At 42.2% G+C, this 24,931-nt stretch overlaps 1 protein-coding gene across 17 annotated transcripts in view; it reads left to right on the top strand.

The window, feature by feature from the left end:
* Positions 1-24,931, top strand: part of sox6 (SRY-box transcription factor 6) — a 720,990-nt gene that overhangs the window by 659,704 nt on the left and 36,355 nt on the right. For 13 of the 17 annotated variants that reach the window (XM_068046281.1, XM_068046282.1, XM_068046288.1 and 10 more), the window contains 2 exons: positions 19,068-19,163; positions 21,203-21,311. In XM_068046281.1, the coding sequence (XP_067902382.1) occupies positions 19,068-19,163; positions 21,203-21,311 (205 nt within the window). The remainder of the gene's footprint in view (positions 1-19,067; positions 19,164-21,202; positions 21,312-24,931) is intronic. The other 4 variants (XM_068046293.1, XM_068046294.1, XM_068046295.1 and 1 more) reach the window with 1 other exon arrangement.

Consider the following 24,931-nt stretch of genomic DNA (forward strand, 5'->3'; position numbering starts at 1 on the left):
GTCAATGACAGAGTAGCTGAAACTAAGTCATACTGGTCATGGCCTCATTTGAGCAGCTTCGTCTCATTGCACTCACCTTAACTCACCAGAGGTAGACAAAAACACAATTTTATATATATATTTAAATTAAAATGAACTGTGAATAAATATTTCATAGACCAGGAACATGCTGTTTTCCTCAATTGCTGTCAACAGGAATAAACGCATGATATTTGCTGAAAACCATCAACTTTCATGACATTAGGTTGTGATGGTGTTGTGTTGAAATCTTCCTTCTCTGTATCTGTTACCCTGTTCTAACATAAATGCATTTCACAGCTTATTCTTGGATCTCACATGTGGTCTGAAGGAAGAACTTGCTTTGCATACCTAACAGTTCTAAACGATGAAAGAAAACTGTTTAGAAATGTCTTACATTCCATAATGTTACCCTGCACTGGGGTTTTGATGTCATTGAAGAGAGATGAGAATGATTAGATTGCCCTTAATTCCTTCTTAGCCCTGTTCTAAAGAAGCTAAAGTTGGCATCCATCAAAACTCCATGGACTCATGCATCAACAGTTGGACCAGGCATCCTTGTTTCTTTCAGGCTTTGAAATTCCATCTTGTAATTGCATTATACTGACAACATATAAAAGGAAGGGCAGGAAAACCCCATCAGGCCTATCAGTACTCATCCTGTCTGTTATAGTGTTAACTTAGGCACCACCATCCTAATTGCTATTAATGCTAACTGCTGGAAGGGATGTCATCATTCATTGGACAAATTACTCTCCTCTTCCGATATATCACAATGTCCTTAGGAACATAGGACTGTATGGAACTAGAAAGGACCTTCTGTATTCAGGGTTACAAACTTCCTTCGCTGCCTTATCTTTCATAATAGAATCATAGAATGGTTACAGCAGAGAAATTTTAAAATCCTCTGCTTCCAATATCTGCATGTTAGTCTATTCCATTTACTCTCCACCCGATGCATGAAGAAGTATTCATTCACTTTTTATCTTCTACATTTGAATCTGTTTCCCCTTGTTTTAAATGAAGTTTGTCTAAATATTGAACATGTGGGATCCAGTTTATCTATTCACTTAAAGATATTAAGTACCTCAATAAAGTCACTTATAAGATGCCAATTTTCCAGTATAAACAGCCATGGTACTTGTAGTCTTTCTTTACAGCACAACTGCTTGGTTCCATTTCTCAACTTAGTTGCGCTTCTTTGAACTTCCTCTAAGACAATCCTGTGGTAAGGTGCCCAGAACTGAACACAATAGTTAAGATGGGGTGGACCAGTACTTCATACAAACTAATACCCTTGAGCTAGACACCCTGTAGGTGGTAGAGTCTGTATTTGATGGAGGTGGGGAGTTGGGGTGGAGGGGGGGCTGTTGGGGTGGGGGGTGGTGAGGGGAGGTTGTGGGGTTATAGTATCCAGAAGCCTTGCTTTCCAGCAGGCATTGTGCACCTGGTTGTTAAGGATGCAGACTGCAATGATTTAACACAGTCACACACTGTGCAGAGCTGGTTCACTAGATTTCTGGAATTAGTCTTAATTATATATTCATATCAAATCTCTGGTTTGCATTAGGCCACTTGCTAGGAGCTTGCATAGTTGTGGACTATAATGCCTGAAAAGTCTTCAAAACCCACTTATAGTGATTTTTAACTTACTGGTCTCTCTCAGAACCTAAACAAAAGTCGATTGCGTATCCTTGCTGAGATTTAATTGCATCTTTCTCGATGATGCCTGATGTTCAGCAGTGATGATTATTGCTAAAGATTGCACTGCAGGATTCACTTTAGCCATGTGGCTCCATGCACCAGTCCTCAGTAGGAAGAATAAGGGAAAGAGTAATGTTCAATACATTTGTTTATGATTAGAAATTAAAGTAGTGGTTAGAGCCGCACACTATTCATAACTACTGGGATGCTGCAGAAAATTATAAATAGCATTCAATCAGCGCAAACATATTCATTTGATTACATGCACAAAATGTATGAGGTTTGTATTCTGTTTAATGTTTTTGGGGACAGAAGTCCTCTGTGTGCTATATTTAACAAATTGATTAACGTGTTTGGGTGAAATTCTTCTGTTTCCTATTTTAATGAAGACATTAACTCGTTTACTTTTTTAATTGGGTTAACTACTTCATTAAAATAGTTATCAAAGCAATTGCTATCTTAAGATCACAAAACAAAAAAAAGTGATGTATTTTATTCTGTTTAAAATTCAAAGGTTTAAATAGTCTAATGTCTGTTGTGAGCAATCGTAGAAGTCATAATTTAAGGTTAAGTGAGTGAAGATTTTGGAATTTATGAGTCAATCACAGACAGCCACCATGGATTTGTTAAAGGAAAGATGTGTTTGTCAAATTTACTAAGGGTTTTTTGAAGAAGTGATCAATGTATAATTAAAGGGAGTATATCTAATCTATATGGATTTTTAGAAGATGTTCAATAAAATGAGGTGAGAGTGACTGCCCTTGACATCAAGGCAGAATTTGACCGAGTGTGGCATCAAAGAGTCCAATGGGAATCAGGGGGGAAAATCTCCACTCGTTGGAGTCATACCTAGCACAAAGGAAGGTGGTTGTTGGAGGTCAATCATCTTAGTCCCCAGACATCATTGCAGGAGTTCTTCAGGGTTGCGTCCTAGGCCCAAACATCTTCAGCTGCTTCAACAATGACCTTCCGTCCATTTTAAGGTCAGAAGTGGGGATGTTCACTGATGATTGTGCAACATTCAGTACCATTCGCGAATCCTCAGATACTGAAGCAGCCTGTGTCCAGATGCAGCAAGACCTGGACAACATCCAGGCTTGGGCTGATAAGTGGCAAGTAACATTCGTGCCACAAAAGTGCCAGGCAATGACCATCTCAAATAAGAGCGAATCTAACCATCTCTCCTTGATGTTCAATGGCATTACCATCGCTGAATCCCTCACTATCAACATCCTGGGTGTTACCATTGAACAGAAACTGAACTGGACCAGCGACATAAATACTATGGCTACAAGAGCAAGTCAAAGGCTGGGAATTCTGCTCCTGACTCCCCAATGCCTGTCCACCATCTACAAGGCACAAGTCAGGAGTGTGATGGAATAGTCTCCACTTGCCTGGATGGGTGCAGCTCCAACAACACTCAAGAAGCTCGACACCATCCAGGACAAAGCAGCCCGCTTGATTGGCACCCCCTCCGCCACCTTCAACATTCATTCCCTTCACCACCGATGCACAGTGGGAGCACTGTGTACCATCTACAAGATGCATTGCAGCAACTCACTAAGTCTCCTTCGACAGCACCTTCCAAACCTGTGACCTCTACCACTTAGAAGGACAAGGGCAGCAGATGCATTGGAACACCACCACCTACAAGTTCCCCTCCAAGCCACTTGACTTGGAACAATATCACCATTCCTTCACTGTCGCTGGGTCAAAATCCTGGAACTCCCTTCCTAACAGCACTGTTGGTGTTCTACACCCCCAAGGACTGCAGCGGTTCAAGAAGGCAGCTCACCACCACGATCTCAAGGGCAATTAGGGATGGGCAATAAATGCCGGCCAGCCAGCGATGCGCACATCCTATGAATGAATTTTTAAAAAAGTATCTCAAATTTATTACAATAATTGAGGCATATGGTGTAAGAGGAAATATTGCAATATTGATAGAAAGTTTGATGGTGAAAACTAAGTGGTTAAATGACCAATTCTCACATAGGAGAAGGGTTGGAAATAGTGTATCCTGAGGCTTAGTGCTGGAAACACTTTATTCCCAGTATATATGGATTATTTGGACTTAGGCAGAGGGAACACAATTTGAATTTTTACAGAAGCGCAATATTAAGAGGATGTGCAAAAAGTGGGTTGGATTGTAAATGAGTGCAGAAAGGAAGACCGGACAGGTAAATGGCAGATGCAAATTAATGTGGAGACGTTTGAGGTAATACATTTTGGAAAGAAAAGTAAATTACCGTGTAAACATTTCCCTTTCTGTGATCTGTAGGTATTTCTTTGTTGTTCCAGATCACATCTCTGTGTCCTTTCTAATGAGCAGCGTAACTGAGGTGACTGGCTGTTGATGTTCGTGGGAGCCCCTTGGGATTGAGGTGGCTTTGTATCTCTCTGTCCTTAGTCATGAAATTGCCCTGAAACTGCTTCTGTCCACATCCAATACATTGGAGGGTAGCTCGGTCTGCCCACTTTCTAGTATGATGACATGAGGGCAGCAAAGAGGTTGTGAAGTCCTGTTTACAGGATCTCTCAATCTGTTCCCCAGGTGAGAGACTTTCCCAATGGGCAAGGACCTTTATCGCTGAATTGGATTTGTCTGTGCAGTTGCCATGACCACCAAGATGCACAACAGTTCTAATAAGGAGCCAGTGGACTCCTCTACACTCAGTGCCAGGACATTTTTACCATTTGAGAAGACAACCATATATTGATAACATCTTCTTTTGATATGTAGACTTGCATATATAAGAAAATTGCTATCTGAGCATAATCCCCGGATTCTGCAGCTGTGGAAGAACATAAATTGGACTTGCAGCCAGCAGGTTCCTGCTCATCCACCATCACCATCCCTGCAATCTCCTCCTCACTCCTGCTCTGCAATACAACACATGGTTCTGCCTCAAACTGCCTTCCCAGATCTACTAGAGTGATTGTATGTCTGTTGATGGTTGTAACAGGTAGAGTGATTTGAAATACTAGTTTCTTTGGTTTCACTGAAAACTTCAGCTAATTCTTGTGAAAATGGAAATCTATAGAGATATAAAAGCAACCTATGTTAAAAACCACTTCAAAATACTTACATGGAAATACACTGTTACGACCAGGTGAGAAAGGTGTCTAGGGGTCTCTTTCAGCCTTCACCTAGTCTTACTGTAACAGCTTTTAATTTTTAAACACGCTGTGTTTTGAGCTCCCCCTTTTGTGAATCTTTGTTCACCACTTTCCAATTATAAGGCAATGAAATGAGCACCAACAGGCTTTCTTAGGTTTAAAGAAGAAAAGTGAAATTTATTAAAACTTCAACTTAAACCCTACTTCGGTTAACACCTGCGGATACACGCCGCGCCCCACCCTAGCATGCATACGCGATACACACATGCAAATAGAGACAGAAAAGAGCAGAAGAAAAATAGTGGAGAGGTTTGAGGCAATCTCTGAAGAGGGGTTTTTATTACTGTGCTTCGAGCTCACTGTAGAGTTCTTGCTTGTAGGTAGATCTTGCTTTTCGTTGAGGCCCAGTATTCTTCTTAAACTTTATTCACTGTAGGAGACTTTTCTCTCTTCGGGTTCATATGGCTTCAGTGGTTTTCAGTACTGTGAGGAAGAGATGGAAGCAGACAGGAGAAGCAGCGGCAAGCCAGCCACGAGAGGTCTTTTCAGTTCAGGAGCGAGCAGCTTTGAGTTCAAATTCTGTTTTCCAATTTAAAGCTCCCCTAGTTGGCCAACAGATGGTCACGTGACTGACTGACTGGTTTGACCAGGTCTTTTCTGTGTATTGGGGCAGGGATTGGTTCCTTTTCTCCAACACTGCTAGTATGAAAAAAATGTCTTTCCAGCCAGGGGCTTGGCAACTCCTTATAATAGGCTTCATTTCTTCCCAGCAATAATTTTAAAATTTAATGTCCATGTGGCGAAATATATGTGCCTCATTCTTGGCAGGTGGGGGCCTGCATGACAACTCGTTGTCATGGTGTTGTGTTGAGTGTATGCCAATGAGGATTGAGTTAAGATCGGAGAAAGAATCAGAGGAAAAGAATGATACTAACTCGTACTAAAGGTAGGCATCCAAACGTTACCCTGCCCCACTATCTCTATGATCTCAGTCACTTTAACTTCCAGTATTGCCTCTTTGAAGAGGCCGAAGGGTTTGAAATCATTGAGCCCTTCTCTTGTGCAGTTTGTCTCTTCCTGTTCCACCTTACCTTTTCCAGCAAGCAGAGAAGTAATGTTGAGATGTCAGAAGGTTGACAAGTATGCATTATGACACCAAAATGCCCACCCTGCATCCCAACAGTAGACAAACATGCAATAGGTAACTGGACTTTGCTGGACGATTTCTTACAATATGGGAATACTTGTTAAGCTGCAAGAGAAATTAAGGCTATCTGAGCACTTTATTTGTGGCTGCAGCCAAGATGTAACAGGTTGAGAGAAATATTTTATGGCATGCATATTTTGCTTAACTGCTTGGTATAGTGATACTTAGATAGGTTTACTCAGGCTGGCAAGATTCTTTCTCATCTGTTCCCAGGTCCTCTTGGGTGTTGGACACAGCATTCACCTTTTTTGCTACATCATCCGACGCAGACTAAATTGTTCTTCATTGAGGAAGGATGGTCTGGAGTGCTAAACAAGGCAGCCTTTTGTTTGCCCTCTTCCTAGCTCCATAGCCGCACCCAATGAAATTGATATTCCTAGCTGCTGCAATTTTATAGGTTGAACATAGAAGGTTACCAGGAACAGTAGAATTTGTTATGGGCAAAAATCCGACCTCTTTTAAAAGGCTACTGCAGACCCTTAAGGACTGCAACAGTGCCAGAAATCCTTCCCCCATCCACCCCAATGATGCAAGTTCCAAGCAAGAGGCCTAATACAGGCCAGAGGTTTGGTATGAATATGTAATTAAGGCCAATTCCAGAAAATCCAGCAGACCAACTATGCACAGTGTGTTAAGTCTGTTCATTATCTGGCTGAACGAAAGCTGGCATTCAGATATCAGTCCTGATACTTAATCCAGTAAATGAGGCTATTGTGAATAAATTAACTATTAATCCTCAGGCGACAAACATTTGCAAAGGGCAGATTATTGATAAAAATAGAGTTTCCAGATTATAGGGACTTGGTCCTCTTACAGGAACTGCTGTTAATCCATTGAGAGGGAAAATGTTTCTATAAAACTCAAAATGGTAACAGATGTACTCTAACCAGTAGTGACTGCAGCACTTTTTTAAAAGGCAATGAATGATATTTGTCAACTTCAGTTTTTTTTTTACTTGTGCTTACATCGTAATTAGGTAGAAGAACAAATGTAAATGGTTGTCTGTTTGTACTTCCTGGTTTGAAAAATTAGTATCGTGCTTTAAAGCTGCAGTTCCTCCCATAAATAAAGTGCCAATAGTTTCTAATTAATAATTAAAAGTCTGCCTCACCCAAAATGCCTTAAAATAAAATCTGTTCCAAAGCTAATCCTTTTTCCTCTGGGTGAGATTGAGCAGTTTATCAAGTGCATCATTTACAAATAGTGTGGGTATTGGTGCTGCAAGTGAACACATGAGTTCAAAAGGGAAGGCTGAGGGGTGACCTAATAGAGGTCTTTAAAATTATGGAAGGTTTTGATAGAGTAGACAGACAGAGAGGGTTTCCACTTGTGGGGAAGAGCAAAACTGGATGCCATCAATGTAAGATAGTCACCAATAAATCAGATAGGAAATTCAGAAGAAACATCTTTTTCCAGAGACTGATGAAAATGTGGAACTCGCCACCAAAGAGAGTAGTTGAGTGAATAGTATAGATGCATTTAAATGGAAGCTAAATAAGAATATGAGAAGCGAATAGAGGGTAATGCTGATAAAGTTAAAGAGGAAGGATGGGAGGAGGTTTGAGTAGAGCCTACGGGTTGGGCCGAATGGCCTCTTTCTCTGTAGTATATTTGATATAATAGAATCTGTACTGTCACCATGAAATACAATAGGGTTTCTATGAAATGAGTACAGTGAGATCTTTAACTACATTTATAGGGTACTTTTATTAATTAGCTTCACAGAAATTTTGTTTGCCAGTGAGTGTCTTTGCAGATTCAGTCTAGAATCATTACAGAAAGATAACTGAGTCTCATGATTATAAGTGTGACATTTGCAGCACAAAACTAGTTGTCAGATTTTCTAAATTTCTCTAACATTATTCATGAGGATATTTAACTTTATTAAAATCCCTTTATGTTTTCTCCCATACTTTGTGATCAAAATGACTGCCAGTCAACTCCATAGACACTGTCATTGCTGCTGATTTCGGAAATTCTGTGATGAGGTTTGGCTCACTCCCATTGGGATACTTTTAGTTCCATCCACCTTTGGTCAGTGCTGTGCCTATTAGCATAGCTGAAATCATTAACTTACTATATGGGGGAGCAGAAGCACAAATATAAATGCTAGCTGAGGTAGAAATTCAAATTCACATCTGCCGGTGCATAGCACTATGTGTTAATGCTTCACAAATCTGCCTTGAAATGGGAATTTCGATGAGTGTCCCACATGAACTGGATATGTGATTATAACATATTGCAATATGTGCTGGAGCTGAAATTTCACAGTAATCAATTGCTGATTATTCCTTGATAAACCTTCAGTGATTATACTGCAAGTGTTACTCTCAGTCTGAAAATCATTGCACATTAGTGACATGGAGCATGCTGATGGATGACAACTGTGCTGACACCAGCATAAAAACAGGGGTAATTTTGACTTTGGGCAATATGGAAACAGCTGCCCCTTTTACATCTCCCCTGATGTAATGAAGATCAGTAGAGGTGTATAACAGGCTGCCAATTTGATAGTGCCCACTTTACACTATTGCACATAGTCAAAATTACAACCTACACCACTCCATCCTCCGGACTCAACTTTGGAGCAGTTGTGGACCCAACACAATGAACCTTGATACCTTGGGCTACACATGTGTGGGAGTGGGGTGGTTAAGTGAAGTCAGGCAAGAGTCCCATTCCTGACTCTCAGCCAATGTAGGCTCCAATGAGGATAGGGTATGTTTTTGCTGGGATAGCCCCTAATGTTGAATAACTTTCTGGGCCCATATAAGAATGACTGACTACATGAGTAAAATGTGGGGGGATGGGAGGAATGAAGTGCCCTGGGAATCATAGCCAGCACAACAAACACAGTATTTTCAGGAGAAGAGGAAATTGGAAGGGGGCAAAGAATCAGAAATAAAACAACCACACAGAAGTAAAATGAATTAAATAACATGCTGGAAAGTGATTTTCAGGACTGTGATCGAATGTCAAGCTTTGATTTTAGATTTTATGATAATTTCTGAAGCCTCTGATTAGTTTCTTAGCCTGTAATCAATCTCATTCATCTCTTTAACCCATTCAGGATTGCCCTGACATTTCCAAACCAAGGTTTACATCTAAGTGGATCAATATATTCCCATTTATGGGAGGTATTTTATGAATTAGGGAATGTTTTGTAATCTTGGACTTTGCTCTAATTCTGCTTTTGTGATCATTTGAAATTTACAATGTCATATATTATCCTATTCATATCATCAGAAAACACATGACGGTTAGGTCCTGCAGAAATGTCATGCTGCCTCTATTAAAGGCGAAAGAGTCTCACCATCAGAATCCTGTTTAAAAATTGGTGACAGTGAATGATGATGAGCTTTGGCGTCCATTTATTATTCTCTCTTGACTTTCTTCCATTATTTTTATTTTAACAATTGTGATAATATCATTGGAGGGCTGTCTTGGAGGAATTATTGAGCCCTACATGTGCAACAACAGAATCAACATCAATAGAGATGAACTCCTATTCGCTCAGATTACTTCAATCTTATATCTCAAAATCACACTGTAAGAAATGTTTCTAAACGATCTCTGACAATGTTTTTTGTTCCTCAGTGTTCTCCTGAAAGCATTGACTCCTTGCTTATGTATGGTTCAATGGGTTCCAGCTGACCTTTGACACTTTACACAATCAACCATCCTTCATTCTTTGCAACAAAAATAGAAAATGCTAGAAATACTCAGCAGGTCAGGCAGCATCTGTGGAGAGAGAAACAGAATTAATAGGCTGAATTTTACAGGCCCCTCGATGCCACAGGTTGCAGCGCGGGGGCCGGTAAAATTCTGTGGGGAGAGGTCTGCCTCGACCTGAGACGCCAAGAAGGACCCGCCGCAAATTATCGGCAGCGGGGGGACCTTGGTGCAGCCCCTCCACTGCACGGCGGTGGTACCCCAATTAGAATATGTAAAACAGTACTTACCTCTGCAGATTATGCAGCCTTCCACCTCTCCTGCACACTTCCTGATTTTACTTTGAACGGACGGCCATCACGTGCCCATCCCGTTCACGATTAGAAAAGTCCGTGGGTCATCGGAGGCAGAAGGTTTCGTGACGGAAGGTAAGTTCCATTTTCAGGGGTCCCACTCTGCATACTGGAAGGGAGGGGGGGATATTCAGGGGTCTCACTCTGCAGATTGGAAGGGAGGGGGGTTACTCAGGGGTCTCACTCTGCATACTGGAAGGGAGGTACTGTGTACCCTCCCTCCGTGAACGGTGTACCCTCTGCATTTATTTGTGTTTGTGCAGGAGAAATGGCACTCTAGTCACCCAGTGTGTGGGGAGGGTGCCAGAAAGAGTAGGAGCCTTAAGGTTATAAGGATGGTGGGGGCAATCGATGCAGCTGGTAGGATCTTGATGTGGTCATGCTGTGCCTCTCTCAGTGTTGGCCAAGATGGGCAATGCCATGCCACGCCACATAGTTGAACCATGTTGGCACCTGATGTAACCATCAAAACCAATCCCTGCCCTGTTAGGAGCCTTTGAATTAATGAAGGATACAACTTCATTTATCACATGGAAATGGATATGGTTCATCCTACAGCATGAAATCTGCTTCTCCTGAGGATCCGTATGTGCCGGAGGCAAGATCAACAGGAAGGTGCGGTCCACGTAGAGGCCCCCAGTCATGAGCTGCAGCCCCCAAGGGGAGCTCACTATTACGGTTGCTGTGCATCTACAGGCCCGCATGACATGCCATCGGATGTCAGAGCACCAGTTTCAGAGGGAATTGCGCATGTAGAGAGGGTGGTGACACATCTCGGTGCCCTGCTTGATGATGACCTGCAGCCCATGGGCTTCAGTCAACATCCCATGCCTTTGGTCCTCCTAGTGACAGCGACTCTTAAGCTTGATGCCTATGCAGCATTTCAGGGGCCCACCGGAGATCTTTGTGAGGTCACACAGTCAGCAGTGCACCGCTGCATGAGGGAGGACACCGTTGCCCTGCACCGGAGGGCTAGTGAGTATGTCCGCTTCAGGACAGACCCTCACAGCCAGGCCCAGATGGCCATCGGTCTCAGCACCATTACCGGAGAACCAGTCCTCAGGATCCATAGACTGCACCCACGTGGTCATCAGGCCTCCCGCTAGGCTACCACCTACAGACGTTGCAGTTCAAGGAATCTTCTCAATCTAGGTGCTGCTGGTATTTCATCACCGGAGCTGCTACATGCAAATCTGTGATAGCTTCTCAGACGGCTACCATGAGACCTGGGTCCTGCGCCAGTCCCGGCTGCCCCCGCTGTTCACTGAACTGGCTCAGATGGAGGGGTGATTTCACGGAGACAAGGGCTGTCCCTTGTAGACATAGTTCCCGACACCAGTGAGAGACCCCACCACTGCTGCAGAGGAGAGAAAAAATACCATCCACTAAGCTGAAAGATCTGCCATTGAGCAGGCGATCTGCATGTTCTAAATGCGCTCCCGATGCCTGGATAGATATGGTGGTGTCCTGCACAACGGGCTAAAAAGGGCATGACTTTTCTTTCCTGCTTGCAGTGATCTGCACAAATACTCACCCAATAGGGGGCATGCCTGGAATTATGAGGAGAGGCGTCAACTGTTTTCATCCTCAGTCTATGAGGACCATGAAGACCTATAACAGGAAGGCGCATGGATGGGCAGATGCCACCCAGGCTCCGCATGCAGGACTAGCAGGGATCTAGGGATGAACGGCAGTGCCTGAGCAGACAAGGGCTCTCTGCTCTATATGAGTTGACATGAGCTCTGGAAGCCACACATCAGCCTCGCTCACCTGCTGTGTAACAGTCCATATTTGCAGCATGTCGATGTAAACCATTAGAGCCAGCAGCTGACTGAGCCAATTTCCATGTCACTGCATCCGTTGAGAGGCTCATGAATATGGTGGTATGGTAATGATTCGATTGCATACATTAGTGTTCTTGGAGGGCCAGCAGAGCAAGGGATGCAACATTGACGCTACATGCTGGCACACATCATGCACATAGGAAAACAGGACACACATGTTGGTGAATAAGATTTAGTTCAACGATTATTTACATTGCTGTCATACCTGTGCATTCCCATTTATGTTAGTGTGTTCTCTGTAAACGCTTGCGAGTGCCCCTTCTCAGTACAACCTCTGCGCAAGCAGCCTGACTGCAGGAAGGTTGCTGATCTGATTGCCCTTTGGCTGTGGATGGCTTTGGTGTTTGTACACTGTGCGCACGAGGCCTAGAGGGTACCGGCTGGCTGGGGGAGTGCTCGTTCATCCCCTTCCGGCATTGGACCCTTTGACGCTGGATGGTCTTGCGGCTACTCACCTTCTCTGCCATCTCCAGCCAGACTGCCTTGTTCAGGCGGGAGGGCCTCTTATTATCGCTGGTGAAAAGGACCTTCCGCCTTGCCTGTACAGCAAGTTAACTTTCAGGTCTGTGAACTTGGTCAAGTTAACTCTGCTTCTATCTCCACAGATGCTGCCTGACCTGCTGAGCTTCTCCAGCACTTTCTGCTTTGTTGCCAGATTAACAGCAGCCCCATTCTTCAGCAGTCAGGTAAGTATTTCTTTGACAGCTGTCAGGAAGCGGGTGCTGGGGCGCTTAAAATAGGGCCCTGACACCTGCTACACAGCTGTCAAAAGGTTCCTCACTGCACCGAATGTCCTGCCTCTCCCCACATAATTTTGTAGGGGCAGCTCGGCACAATGATACTAATGACCCCCCCATGCAAAATATCGCGGGGGCTCTGCAGCGGCCACTGAATGTGGGCACCCCGCCAAGTTTCCCGAATAAAATTCATCCCAATGTTTCAGGTCTGTGTGATCTTTCATCAGAACTGGGAAAAATTAGAAATGTAATAGGTTTTGAGCAAGTGGAAGGGAGGGGTGGGGGGGGGGGGGGGGGTGAAGAAGAACAAAAAGGATAGGGTGGAGGGCAGGAGACATTAAATGACAAAAGCTTTCATGGTACAAAACCAAAGGCAGTGGTAATGGGACAAGTAAAGAAACAAAACATGTATCTGGAGGAGGTGTAAATGGCAGAATAGCAACTAACCAAACACAAAGCAAAAGGATAAAGAAATAAACAAGTATAAAAAGACATGAAAAAAGAAAAAATTGGGGGCAGAAGTTATGATCTAAAATTATTGAACTCAATGATGAGTACTGAAGGCTGTAAAGTGCCCAGTTGAAAGATGAGGTGCTGTTCCTCAAGCTTGCGTTGAGCTTCATTAGAACACTGTGGCAGATAGAAATGTCAGAGTAGGAGCAAGGCAGAGAATTGAAATGACAAGTGACAGGAAGCTCGGGGTCGCGCTTGCGGACTGAATGGAGGTATTCCGCAAAGCACTCACCCAGTTTGTGTTTTGTTTCCCCAATGTAGAGGAGACCACATTGTGAGTAGCGAATACAGTATACTAAATTGAAAGAAGTAAATTGCAGTTTCACTTGGACAAAGTGTTTAGGGCCCTGGGGAGGGAGAAGGATGATGCCACCTTCCATACTGGCTCTGCCATTATGTCTTCCTTTTCCTCAACTGAGGATTCCCCCCCACTGTGGTTGACAGGGCCCTCAACTGTATCCAATCTATTTCACACACTTCTCTCACCCCTTGCCCTCGCTCCCAAAACAATGATAGAGTTCCCCTTGTTCTCACCTTTCACCCCACGAGCCTTCATATTCAATGGATCATTCTCCGCCATTTCTGCCACCTCCAGCATGATGCCAGCACCAAACACATAGAAACGTAGAAAATAGGAGCAGGAGTAGGCCAGTGCACTCCTCAGTCACCCCCAAACCTCCCCCCTTTCCTACAGCACCTTTCCATGCAAGCACAGGAGTAGCGATATAAATACCAGGGCTACATGAGCAGGTCAGAGGCTAGGAATCCTGTGGCGAGTAACTCACCTCCTGACTCCCCAAAGCCTGTCCACCAGCTACAAGGCACAAGTCAGGAGTATGATGGAATATTCTCCACTTTCCTGGATGGGTGCAACTCCAACAACACTCAGGAAGCTCAACACTATCCAGGACAACGCAGCCCACTTGATTAGCACCCCTTGCACAAACATTCGTTCCCTCCACTACTGACGCACAGTGGCAGCAGTGTGTACCATCTACAAGATGCACTGTAGCAATGTACCAAGACTCCTTAGATAGCACCTTCCAAACTCTACCACCTAGAAGGACAAGGGCAGCAGATGCATGGGAACACCACCACCTGCAAGTTCCCCTCCAAGCCACACACCATCTTGACTTGGAGCTATATTGCCATTCCTTCACTGTCGCTGGGTCAAATTCCTGGAACTCCCTTCCTAACAGCACTGTGGGTATACCTACCCCACATGGACTGCAGCGGTTCAAGAAGGCAGCTCACCATCACCTTCTCAAGGGCGATTAGGGATGGACAATAAATGTTGGCCTAGCCAGTGGTGTCCACATCCCATGAATGAATAATAAAAAAAAGCAATACCTTCCCTTTTATCTCCTTGCTGCTCATAATATGATCTCCTCTACATTGGAGAGACTAAACACAGACTGGGTGAGTGCTTTGCAGAATACCTCCATTCAGTCCGCAAGCGCGACCCCGAGCTTCCTGCCGTTTGTCATTTCAATTCTCCACCTTGCTCCCTCTCTGACCTTTCTATCCTTGGCCTGCTACAGTATTCTAATGAAGCTCAACACAAGCTCGAGGAACAACACCTTATCTTTTGACTGGGCATTTTAAAGCCTTCTGGACTCGACATTGAGTTCAATAATTTTAGATCATGATCTCTGACCCCATTTCTTTCTTTTTGTGCTTTTATTTTGTAGGTTCATTTCCTTCCTTCTTGTTTCTTTATCCTTTAGTGTGTGTTTGGACGGCTGCTATCCTGCTATTTACACCTCATTCCGTCACATCTTTTGTTTCTTTACTTTCCCATTACTACTCGCCTTGGCTTTGTACCATGAAACGTTTTGTCATTTAATTTCACCCTCCACCCTATCACAGACCTAGTTCTTCTTTCCCCTCCCCCTTTCACTTGCTCAAAACCTGTTACATTTCTAACTTTGCCAGTTCTGACACAGACCTGAAATCTTAACTCTGTTTTCTCTCCACAGATGCTGCCTGGCCTGCTGAGTATTTCCATCATTTTTTTGTTTTGGTTTCAGATTTCCAGCATCCGTAGTATTTTGCTTTTGTCTTAGTGCTTCATCCTTTGCATCCTTTGCAGTGAGTGTCAGCAAGCCAGCTTGCATGGAAGATATCACATCAAAGGAGATAGCATTGGGACCAGATCTTGTCTACGCATTCACCCACATATATGCACACAGTTTCCAACAGGGTTCACTGGATAGTTTTTGGAAGCAAGAACGCAAGCGTATTTTTCCCCTCCCTCGGCCAAAAAACAATGCAGGAAATTGTAACGCCTCCCTCAACTATTACTCTGCATTGTAGTAACCACACTGGAGGCATAGTAGATATAATCTGTATTTAGGAAATAGGATTCCCCCTCAAACCAATGCTAAAAGACTCCTAATTATTAAGGAAGTTTTTTTTTAGATTAGATTAGAGATACAGCACTGAAACAGGCCCTTCGACCCACCGAGTCTGTGCCGAACATCAACCACCCATTTATACTAATCCTATATTCCTACCAAACATCCACCTGTCTTTATATTTCCCTACCACCTACCTATACTAGTGACAATTTATAATGGCCAATTTACCTATCAACCTGCAAGTCTTTGGCATGTGGGAGGAAACCAGAGCACCCGGAGGAAACCCACGCAGACACAGGGAGAACTTGCAAACTCCACACAGGCAGTACCCAGAATCGAACCCGGGTCCCTGGAGCTGTGAGGCTGCGCTGCTAACCACTGCGCCACTGTGATTGTATTTGGTGCTCACTTGTGTGTGTATCACTAGGCTAGAGGAAGAGAAGTATCAGCAGGTTTGAGTTATAACAGGAGTGTGGGATGAATTCTACATCATCCAGATACTATAAAGTTTGCTGACCAGAATAGTATTTTTCCAGTCAGACAACTTGGAAATATCTTGCAAGCTTCTATCTGGCTTGTGGAACCCATCCAGTTATTTTCTTTGCATTCTGTTCATATCAAAGTAAGGGCACCATTGTGGCATTAAAATCCTTGGCTCTGACTTTGGTCACTGTTAGCAATAATCTAACACTCCATCAATCATCACTATTGCTGTTCTTTTCTTAACAGCGATAATTCTTGAATATGATTGATGCTGCTGATGCAGTCCTTGGAACAGTTAACATTGCCTGGGCTTTAACAAGCCCTTCATCATCTCAATCTCTTCAACCAATATATAAGCCCTATCTTGTTTATCATAATCTAAAGATACTTAAAGCATGCAACCAGCAACTTCCTAACACAGTGGTTCAGTTGCTGCAACGAAATCTCCGTTAGACCCTGACTAGTATTGACTGATGAAGCATGGGAAGATGTATTTACTTACATTGCATAAATGATGTATTAACATTTGCCTTTCTTGAAACTCCAGACCAGAAGGTTCATTTTTCTTTATTGCACCTTTTAAATGAGGGTGCTCCTTTCCCAATGGTTTGTTTGTCAATTTCAGGTCAGTTGCATAATTTCAAAGACCAACTTGCCAGTGGCTTGTTTCCAAGTTGATCTGGTAACAGAATTATCAGTAAATAAATGAATACAATGAAACTTCACTGACTTTAAGTAGCAAAAAAAATTATTCAAATTAAATCACAAGCAAAACTGAAATAGCAAAAAGTTCACATGTTACAGTAAGTTCTAATACAGCATATTAACAATGTGTTTTTGAAATAAAAACAATCTACTTGCCCTCATTCCATCATAGGGGCTTTTCTGTTTTTGATTGTGATCCATGAGTAAGACCTTATGGGCAATGTTCCCTCTAATTCTCCTTTGCTATGCTGGGCCTGTTTGTTGCACTGCATGGTCCCTTTAAGATTGCCACACAGTTGCACATGCACACATGTTAAAGGGACTGCCTCTTGTGCACGGCCTGTTTGTCCCCTGCGCAGTACATTCTGGACTGCTGCGTGACCGCACGCCCACACAGCTTAGAGGGAACATTGCTTATGGGGAAAGATTTCCTCTGTGTACAGGTTCTGCAAAATCAGGTTTCTAATTGTGCTACACCTAGCACACAAAAGAAACCTTTATCTCATCTGCAGTAAAACAATGTAAAGAGTGGCTTTCACAGCAATTAATCAGGTCGACTCATTGTATGATGTGTTCATCTGGTAACACAAGATCATTCAAATATCATGCATTGGTACTTTAGAATTTATTGAGCAAAAATTGTTCAGTTACAATGCAGGAGAAAACCCGAGCCCCTCTCAGTATGCACAAGGGATACATTCTTACTAATTGTTTTCAATTATTATGGCATTAGCTTTGATTAACTCTTTTGCTTTGCATTAAAACTCATGAAAATGCTTGTGGTGTCTGCTTTATAAGTCAATAGTTAATTTCTTCAATTGTCTTTTTTTTGTTTGCTTTGTAGCCTATCCCAGTTATTTTAATCTGTTTAATATTGTAAACTTAGATTTAGGCTTAAGAAAAGCAAAGTTTGAACAATTTCTTTTAAAATAAGCAACTTTTTAAGCCATCTCAACTAAATCATGATGTTCAAGATTTTTTAGATAGATTTACTCAAGTAATGGAACAGTTATACTTCAGAGCCAACTCATCTTTATGTATGAGCTTCTCATACTGTTAAATTGCAGCATCAGTTAGGCTGACAGAAAGGGCTTCTGTCTCTTTATCCTTTGTACTGTGCTATGTGAGAGTGTTACCGTTAGCATGTGCTGTGCAGCAGGTCTTGTTATCAGACAGATTGTGTAAAATGATACTTTTTGTCAGACTGACCTTTCTCCAGTACACAGAAGCTTACAAAACCTTGGAGGCTTCCTCTGCATTTTATAAAGCGGTTGACTTGTTATTGACGTTTCATTCAGCACCTCGTGTAAAATAGAGTGGAACCTGATCTTCTGATCACTTTTATGAAATACCTCCACTTGCCCCTTAATTACAACCAGTGGGTTTCTCCATCTCTGATATTAACATTTTATTAAGGGTGCTGTGCATGTGGAGTCCACTCAAATTTGCTACCCAACAGCCTGAATCTTATGATTGGTATTATTTAAACACAGGCTATAATCCAAATCAGAAATTCTAGGCTAATAAGTACCCCATTTTATAGTACAATTTCTCAGATGTGAATATTTGAGTTGTTATGTTAAGTGTGTGAGAAGGGGAATATGTGTTTGTATATGTTTTTAATATCCAAACACACAATACATGCTTAATTACTTAATAGCTATGTTTGCTGTGTTATTACTTTCTTCTGTAAAAAATATATTCCTGATATAAATTTAAAACATGTTGTTTGAAGTATCACTCAATAAATGTACCATTCTATATCACATTGATCTAGTTAAACACAACATACAGTTCCAGGTACCAAAAAACAAATCACAGTTTAAAACCAATGAGGTACCAGGCTGTGTAATCTAGTATTCTAGATCAGCATGTAATGTAATTGATTGTTCTAGAGCAGTGCAATACTATAAATGTAAATATGTATTTTAGATGAATGTGTTCTTGCAGTGCAACAAACTGTCTAGAATCAGTAAAATACTATGTAGTGTACCTTCTCGTATTAGATTAATGTGATCATTCTACTGTGTAACGTAACAGTTCTAGATCAGTCAGATACCAGGTTATGTGTCCTATGCTTGCAGATGAATGTGCTCATTGAGTAGTATAACTTATTGTTCAAAAAAATGAAGGAGTTGCAACACAGTGCAATATATAGTTTTAGATCAATATGTTCATCTCCTAATAATAGTTACACTTCTAAAACAATGGGACAACATGCAATGCAACCTGCTGTTCTAGATCAATGTGACACTACAGCATAGCATACATTTCGAGATTAATTGATGCCATTTTGTATAACATGCTGTTCTAGATCAATCTGACACATGCAATATAACATACATTTCTAGATCACTGACATGCCATGCAGTGTGACATACTGTTCTAGACCAGTGAGGTACAATGTAGCATACAGTCTTCAAGCAGTTCCAAGTTATCCTATTATTGTAAGTATAAAACTATATTTTTAAAATAAATTTGAAACTGCATTGAGCTTTATGCGTGCTCTTATTAAGTTATGCCCCTGTCAAGTGTGGGAATCAGAAAAATGAATTCTCTTGGATATCAAAATGTTAGATTATTTTAACCCTAAGTTTCTTGCCCACTGAAAGACTGCCGAACTTCATGTAATTGGCGAGATAGCATTTTGAGCACACAGTGGATCCCAGTAAAATATTATGTGAGTTTATAAGTGATTGTGTGACACTGTATACTGCCAGCAACTATTAGGAATGAACATCCTTTGCAATGAAGCAATAAGACATGGTCTTGTGCTTGTAAGTTTCCATATGGTCCAACGTCAGCTGTCTCACTGGGTGAGGTGCAAACAAAGGCAAGGCACTTCCCCACAGTAGACAAGGAAAATTGCTGGACACTCATTTGGGTCTTAGCAGCTAATTCAAGAGTAAACTGGCAAAGGTCTGGAAATGTGCAAGTAGAGTGTGTGCAAGGGAAGAGGAGTAATCATTTGTTGAAATAAATCTGTTTGACATGCACTTCAGAAAGAATGCCATTGATTGTATGGAGGTAAGGAAGCAGTACAGGCTGAACTGGAGCAGTGTGCCATTCAAGAGGCAAGATGGTCAAAATCTGTTTGATATTGATAGGATTTGAAATGTCTTTCAGAAACACTGAGACACTGAAAGAAGTTGCTGTGCACTGAGGACAAGGGAGTGAAGTTAAAATGGAATTATTATTCTGTTCGAGACATTGTAATCTAATTATAGGAGGGATAGTTTCCTTTGTTTCCTATTGTCAACAGAAAAAATGTGAAGCATACTAGTAACAAAATTCATACATTGTGTGACACACAGAAAGAAATGTATCAGGTTACAAATACTGTGTGTCATGGTGCAATAGAACTCTGTTCTTTCATCTCAGGGACCTTGCATGGATTTAGGTTTTACTCTAGTCCAGGCAGAAGAGATGAGAGTCTTCTCTCAGTGTAATTGTTAAGAGATTCAAGTGAACTAGTTAAGACCAATTCTGTTTAGTTCACTAATGGACAGGCATCAACAACAAATAACTTCCCAAAACTTGTCATAGTTGGGTACTCTGACTATGGGAGACCATAAACACTGTTTTACCAAATTGGAAAACTATCAGTCTACAATAGCATGAATGAACAGATATTAAAAATGACCAGAAAAATAAAATCTGCTAAGGATTCCATTGTCACCAATTCCAAACCCAATTAGTCCACCTATACGTCTACGTTTCTAAGTTGCCTTTAATCTTCTAAATGTTTTTCATTTAAGATGGTATATGCAAGTTGTGTTAAGCTGTGCTCCTGTTGTGGGATGCAAATGGCTGTAAAGTCAGTCTGTCTTCTGACTTGATCAATGGTGACTTGATCTCAGATGGGCACATGAGCTTACTCCACAGGCAGTTCTGAAGGAAGACTTCCATTGATTTATAGTTAGTCCCAGCTCTCAGCTGTAGAGCCAGATAAAACCATTCTAAATTGGTAACTGTGGCCTTTCAGTCTGACCTGTGCCACACACTTCCCACCAATCTATAGCCTGTTACAAAACAGGCCACAGTTTAATCCAGGTATCTTTCCAAGCCTGTATTCTTGTGAATGAGACAGTTTGGATTTTTGTCTTTCAAAAATAGTTTGAATAGCAGGCAATACTTTGACCTTATCTAATGCATAATCCATGATAGAAAGAATGTCACCAAATTTTCAGCTTCCTGAACTGCTATTTTACTGCTCCAAATGTAAGCAGATGTTTCATATTATATAGGGAGCATCGACAGGTTTTCCTCATACTGAAATACTACAAGCTGTTATGTTATCTCATTTAAGTTTGAAACAGCAGGGTAAGAAGAAATAAAACACAAGTCAGGTTCCTTGGGGGTAAAAAAGAGATGGATGAATAACTGGTAAAGACTGGATGCTGATCCAGCAGCACCATATCTGCCAAGATTGACATAGTGACTGTCACACAAGAAGCTAACAGATTTTTCGGTTCTTTCTATGCAGGAACGGGTGCCCTTTGAGAATCTTGCACAACAGCTGACAGGAAAAACAGGGGAAGATGTGAAGGTTGGTCCAGGGGTCATTGACCTCACAAGGCCAGAGGACGCGGAAGGTGAGTGGGTGACCCTAAGATGTAACAAAAGATTACTCATTCAATGAGTAATCAAGTAAAGTTAAATGTATGCTTTAATGTTGATATTTTGCATCAGCTTCACAATTTTTCTTTTCTCCTTTTTCTTATTCACTATGCTTTTCCTCGAGCATTATCAGCAGCCTACACATTGTAATTCTAATTAACACCATGCTTAATGCTGCCATTCATTGCTTCATTATAAGCATTTTTAGAAAATCAAATAATGCAATGGACAGTAATCGCAGAGTCATTTTACATGTGTAAATGTAGATTGAAATTATCTGATTCTATTTGGGGTATTTGCAGATCTGCCCAGGTGAGTTCATATGCATGCCGTCTGATCTCAGATTAATACAGTTTAAAAATCCTGAATTGGCACTTCTCAAGACACTCCACCATCGCCCCACCCCTCTGCCCCCAAAGAAGGTCTGAGATCTGGGGAGAGAAGTGGGGGTGGGGGGCAGCAGGCAGAACACTTTCCTGTCAGTTTTTATACTGACACTGAACAAAATGTGGGTTTCGCCCCAAATTATGGCCCCAACCTCCCAATTGGTGATCAGTCTGCCTATTTCCTCCCAGTCACTGGAATATCGTGCTCTGTACAGAGGGGGGAAAGGCCACTGAGTTTTCTGGTGGGTTTAAATGCTGGTGGCAATTAATGTGTTTGCACTCCATGGAGGTTACATTTTGGGGATTTGTCGGAGTGGTCCTGTAGGCAGGGCAAACTTTTAATTCCCCTAGAACCTTTTGGGAGTAATGTGTTCCCTGGTTGGCCAGTGGATTAATCCTTCTAAATTCCCTGTAGATTCTGAAACAGCCTCAAAATGGGTTCAGTGAAGAGGAAAGTCTGGGCCCAAGAATAAAATGGCAATAAGTTCCACATTCTTCTAAATCTATATAATTGAGTATAAATTCTCCCAAAGAAAGTTGCAATAATCCATTAATTATAATATCATCTACATGACATATTTATAAAAATTTAGTCACTCTCTTATGGTGTTGCTAAGTGTAGTCTTTGGGTAGCTTAGCTCTACAGGGTAAGGATATTTAGATATATATATGCAAAGATAATTTGTTCACTGTTTTAAAGACAGAGGCCCTGATATTAATGGGACAGGTGAGCAGTTAAAATGATAAAAGTTGTCTTATGATCCCATTCCCGCCAATGACCATTTTAACTCCAGGGCTGAATCAGATCAGAAACACACTCAGCAGAACTGGGCTAGTGCCTCATCAGTAAATTGAAATAGGATCTGGTGACATCATTTGGAATCCAGCGCAATGCTAACTGGGCGGGAGCAACATCCGTCGACCTATCTCAGGACATCAGTATGTCTGCTCCCTTGCCACCTCCTCAACCAATGCTAACAATAGTAACAGAAAGCCAGCTGGGCCTGACTGGCTCAGCAGTAGCCAAATGCTGCAGTTCACAGCCAGGCCCTTAGAGGCTTGATCTACCAGAAGTTGTTGGCCAAAAGCATTTCAGTGGTCCTCACATGAACAACAGAAATGTTCCAGCAGCTGTGCTGAAGAAATCAAAGGAGAACTCAGTAGGAGTGGTTGATTTAGTAAACCTTTTTAGAAAAGCACTGGAGGGCCCACTGACTTCCAGCAGTTGTTGCTCCAGCTCCGACAGCACCATGAGATTGGGTGGCTCTCCATGGTCTCTCTGGAGTTGTGTGGAGAAAAAGAGGGGTTTCTGCTTGTTGTGTAGATGTTGAGAAAGGAGAACAAGCAAGAACCTTACTCCTTGTCCTGACATAGGATACAAATCTATAAAGGAAGACTTACCAAATGTATTGGTGTTACTTGGTAGCGGGAGCAGAGTGTATGAACCCTAACAGAGAAAAAGAAAAAGCTGACAAAACATACTATGAATGTAATGCAGTAGAAACCATTTAATCAGGAAAGCTGCTCCTTTCTAATTAACCGATCATTGCTCCAAACAGAAGTCACAGCTGACTAGCATTTCAGTCAGCTGCCATGTCAGTCTGCTTTGTCTTGTGTTCGAGCGGCTGAGTCTCACAGCTGACTGCAAAGCCAACAAGAGGAGGAGGTTGCTGAATTGCGCAAACTGATAAGTCAGCTGGGAGACTTGGCTGTTCGACCCAAGAACCGAATTGAGCTTCTCAGCTGACTGAACCACAATTATCCCACCTAATTGGATAGGCTATGTTTGGCTGTGCTGTTAAACCAGGGGATTGGTCCATTACAAATAATTGAGGAATATCGGTATGCAGCAGTCCTCCCAGAAAAGTGGATGTCCTGTATATCGGTGCTTTGTTTAAACAGCTTGTTCTCTTTATAAAACTCCTCATCTCCACGATCTTCAAATAAAAGTATGTTTGAAGCTCTAACAAGATCATTTGGAGGGTCTGACACCAGCACATTGCCTGAAATTATCTCTCTGGATCTCTATTGCACTGGAGCAGTACATAAGCAACTACACTTGCACAGTTGTTTTCAAGTCACAAATCATGACTTCATATTTTGGCAGCCATGCCTTCTGATTGAATCAGATCAGTGAACGAGAAACCACATCATGAGCAGGTTGAGCACTCAGCCCATCTGAGACCAGAGAAGATAGCAGCCTCTCCCTCTGGTGGCAGCATTTATAATTGTGGCTGGAACATCTGCTGCATCCAGGGGTGCTGGCATAAACCATCTCCTTAGGTGGGTATCAGAGTCAGCTGTTGCTCAGTGGCAATACTCTTACCTCTGAATCCAGAAGATTGTGGATTCAAATATTGCTCTGGAGACTTGAGCACAAAAATTGAGGCTGAGCCTCCAGTGGAGCATTGCCGTGTCAGAGATGCTGTCTTTTGATTAAAACCAAGTCTGTCCACTCAGATCATAGAATGGTTACAGCACAGAAGGAGGCCATTTGGTCTGTCATGTCCATGCAGGCCCTCTGCAAGAGCAGCTCACCTAGTTCCACTCCCCTGCTTTTTCCCCATAGCCCTGCGAATTTTTCTCTTTGGATAATTATCCAGTTCTCTTTTGAAGGCCTCGATTGAATCTGCCTCAACCACACTCTCAGGCAGTGCATTCCAGATCCTAATCATCACTGCGTAAAAACGTTTTTCTCATGTAGCCATTGCTTCTTTTGCCAACCACCTTAAATTGGTGTCCTCTGGTTCTGAATCCTTCGGCCAATGGGAACAGCTTCTCTCTATCTACTCGGTCCAGAACCCTCATAATTTTGAACACCTCAATCAAATCTCTTAATCTTCTCTTCTCCAAGGAAAGCAGCTGCAGCTTCCCCAACCTGTCCACGCAACTGAAGTTCCTCATCCCTGGAACCATTCTCGTGAATCTTTTCTGCACCCTTTCTAATGCCTTCACATCCTTCCTAAAGTGCAGTGCCCTGAACTGGACACAATACTCTAGTTGAAGCTGAACCAGTGTTTTATACAGGTTTATCATAATTTCCTTTTTCTTGTACTTTACGCCCCTATTTATACAGCCCAGGATCACATATGCTTCATTAACTGCTTTCTCAACCTATCCTGCAACCTTCAATGATTTGTGCCTATATACCCCTAGATCCTTCTGCTCCTGCATCCCCTTTAGAATGTTGCCCTTTAATTTATATTGCC

This window comes from Heterodontus francisci, chromosome 14 (genome assembly GCF_036365525.1).
Source record: "Heterodontus francisci isolate sHetFra1 chromosome 14, sHetFra1.hap1, whole genome shotgun sequence".
Classification (NCBI taxonomy): domain Eukaryota; kingdom Metazoa; phylum Chordata; class Chondrichthyes; order Heterodontiformes; family Heterodontidae; genus Heterodontus; species Heterodontus francisci.